Source organism: Apis dorsata, unplaced genomic scaffold (genome assembly GCF_000469605.1).
Source record: "Apis dorsata unplaced genomic scaffold, Apis dorsata 1.3 scaffold_169, whole genome shotgun sequence".
In the NCBI taxonomy this organism is placed as follows: Eukaryota; Metazoa; Arthropoda; class Insecta; order Hymenoptera; family Apidae; genus Apis; species Apis dorsata.
In genome coordinates, this window is record NW_006263457.1 from 1,067,937 (window position 1) to 1,070,795 (window position 2,859).

Sequence of the window (2,859 nt, forward strand, 5' to 3'; positions counted from 1 at the left end):
GTTTCAATATGGCGTCCATAGCGGGAATCCTGTACGTGTCGCGGTGGTGTTTTTTCTCATTATTTTTCGAAATATAAATCATATTCGAAAGCGCGAGTGCACAAACGATCAGTTTTTAAAACGGTAATTCATGTGATGTTCTACGTGGCAAACTAATTTGATTCTAAATGACTCGTTTCTTCTTCCTGTTCGTATGTCGCGAGGAGTGGGGACGACGCGATGGAAGGGAAAGCACTAGTAGTTCTTGAGTTGAGTGCCTCTGGAAGTAAGCGCTTGCCCGTGAGCCTGTACGGTAGTTCGATTGGTGCGGTGAATTTATTATTCGACTTTTTTTCTTCTTGTTCGATCGTTGAAACGCGAAAATAAGAGATCGAGTTAGATTCGATGTGTGGTGCGAGATTCGTGTTCATGGCGTAGTTCAAAAATTCGCGACGCTTTCGTGAGAACAGTTAACACGACGGCGTGCTAGTGTCGTTGACGTTTCGTGTGTCAGTGTCCTCTCTCTTTCTTTCTCTCTCTTACGCTTGCCCTTTCTCGATTCGGTCTTTTTCTATCTCGTCCCTTCTATATACGTTAACCATTGTATCACAAGTCGCGTCGTTGCTGCAATGTCAGATGACAGGTGCGAGGCGCTATCATTAGTGTATATTAACGAGTCCTTCGAGTGTCCTGCGAATTTAGGATATGCTGCAGAATGACGAGTGCAAGGTTGTTCTACCGGAAGGGCGGCGAAGAGGACCGAAGACGACGACCACGACGACGATCTCGAATTCCCTCGCGCTAGCGGTGGGCTATGAGCGCTGACAATGGGGACGACTCCTTGGTAATTATCATACCTTTCTCTTTTTTATTACTCCCTCCTGTTTTGTCTCTCTGTCTGTTTCGTGTTTGTATTGCGGACAGTGAAATATGCAGGTTGACAGAGCGCGGTTTTGTCGTGCGGAAATAATCGTTGATTTGAAAGCTCGTTCTTTCTCTTTCTTATTTCTTCTCTCTCGTTTAACGTAACGCGGTCACGAAGGAAATATTCCTATTGGCGGGAATATTCTTAAGAGAACATATGTATTTCACTTTCGTGTCAATGATAAAACGTTTTGATCGCGTATTAAAAAAATTATAAAACATTTGAGAGAAGGAACATTCCTTATCGTAATTTTTTTTACGTAATCAATGAAACAGGAAATAAAATGTTTAAATAACAATCATGAAATTGCACGATTGCGTCGTCGGCGTGAATCGATTTCGATTCACTTTATACGTAACGAGTTTCAATCTTTTGACAATTATTAATTATGCTGACTAATCGGCTCGCGTGAGACTTTAAACACGAAACATTCGATAGTTTCGAAGAATGAATTTAATAAGTTTAGCAAACATTTATCATAATTTAATCTTATATGAGAGTTACGTTATTACCAGTAATTTTCATCGTGATGAAATACGAGTTCCAAAGCAATTAAAAAAAGGACTCGTAGATCATAGATCTTTATTACATCGTTTAACGTTAATTGCTAATAACTTGGATGCTGTCACGTGTTTCTGGACCACGTGATCCGAATGGACAGTCTCATCTGTACCGAGTAAAAGTAATTTCTTGCGGTTAGCGTTACTTCTTGCTCGATGGTCATAGTTGTGAAATCCGCTTTACGTTTCGTAAGCTCGGTTAGCCACGGGACAAAATGGGACGAGTGTAGAATATGATTTTCGATCGGGACATCGTCTAAAACGAGTTCTCTACATTCTGTAAGAATCGTTTTTGATATCACACGTATCTCCCTTGTTTTTCTTTCTCTTATTATGATTTTATTCGAGGATTCTTGTCCAAAGATAATCTCTTGTTCGGATTTCGTTGACCTTTGTTCTTCTGCCTCGTGGACGCAATCGTAATGCAGCGAATAGCTTGTACTTGGATGGAACACGTTCAATAACTCGAGAGTCAATGAAACTCGCGCACGCCTCGCGCACGCGAAGGTATGCTTACTATCGAGGGATGTCGTTCTGTTTATGTTAGAAATTATTCGGTCGACCATATCGCTCTCGTATATTACGCATATGCTCTTTGCTTCATAACTCCAGTTCGAAATTGATTTTAGGCCATTTATTTTTATCATTGTTATTATTATTTCTATCGCTATTGTTACTATATCCGACGATTATAGCCTTGCTTGTGCTATGAAGAAATTAGATTCAAAACATTAGTTATTCTCTTCGGTTGAACACTCCACGAGTGTTGTCTTCTGCAAAGTTTCCTTCTCGATTAAAAATTCCACGATCGCGTTAATCCTTTACCAGTTCTTGGTCGATGAGAAAGGCAGGACGGTATAACGCTTATGAGAATGCAAAGTAATACGTGTCAAGTCTAACGAGGCGCGTCGCGGAATGCAGGAGGCGAGAAAGAAGTGCGGGTTTTGCGAATGTACAACTTTTTCATAGATACAAGGTGTTCTACAAAACATTCATAACTTGGTTGTTTAAAAACCGATTTTTCTGCAAAAAAAATTAATCCATGACATACTGAACTAAATTTAACCCATTAAATCTTGAATAAACAAACACAGAAAATCTCGAGTGAAAATTTTTACAATAATTTATATAATATATATATGTATATATGTAAAATTTTACAATATAGAGATCTATTTCGTCTATTAATTCTCTCGTATCTAGAATAATCGTACGATTATGTTTGAAATTAGAGACATATTAGAAAATTAAATAAAATTTTCAAAAATATCGAAATATCGTATATCCTTAAAACTTTGAACAAAAATGTATACGTTTAACGTTCTTGCAAGTGATCGTAATAGAAAAAAAAAAAAAAATGGAAGAGAAAGTTACGTTAGTTTTTATACGCAATAT

The 2,859-nt window shown here is 38.1% G+C and overlaps 1 protein-coding gene across 3 annotated transcripts in view; it reads left to right on the forward strand.

The window, feature by feature from the left end:
* LOC102674873 (ral guanine nucleotide dissociation stimulator) overlaps positions 1-2,859 on the forward strand; it is a 36,357-nt gene continuing 33,498 nt past the window's right edge. For 2 of the 3 annotated variants that reach the window (XM_031509705.1, XM_031509707.1), the window contains exon 1: positions 2-823. In XM_031509705.1, the coding sequence (XP_031365565.1) occupies positions 807-823 (17 nt within the window). In that variant the 5' untranslated portion in view covers positions 2-806. Of the gene's footprint in view, positions 824-2,859 lie in introns of all 3 variants that reach the window. The other variant, XM_031509704.1, reaches the window with a different exon arrangement.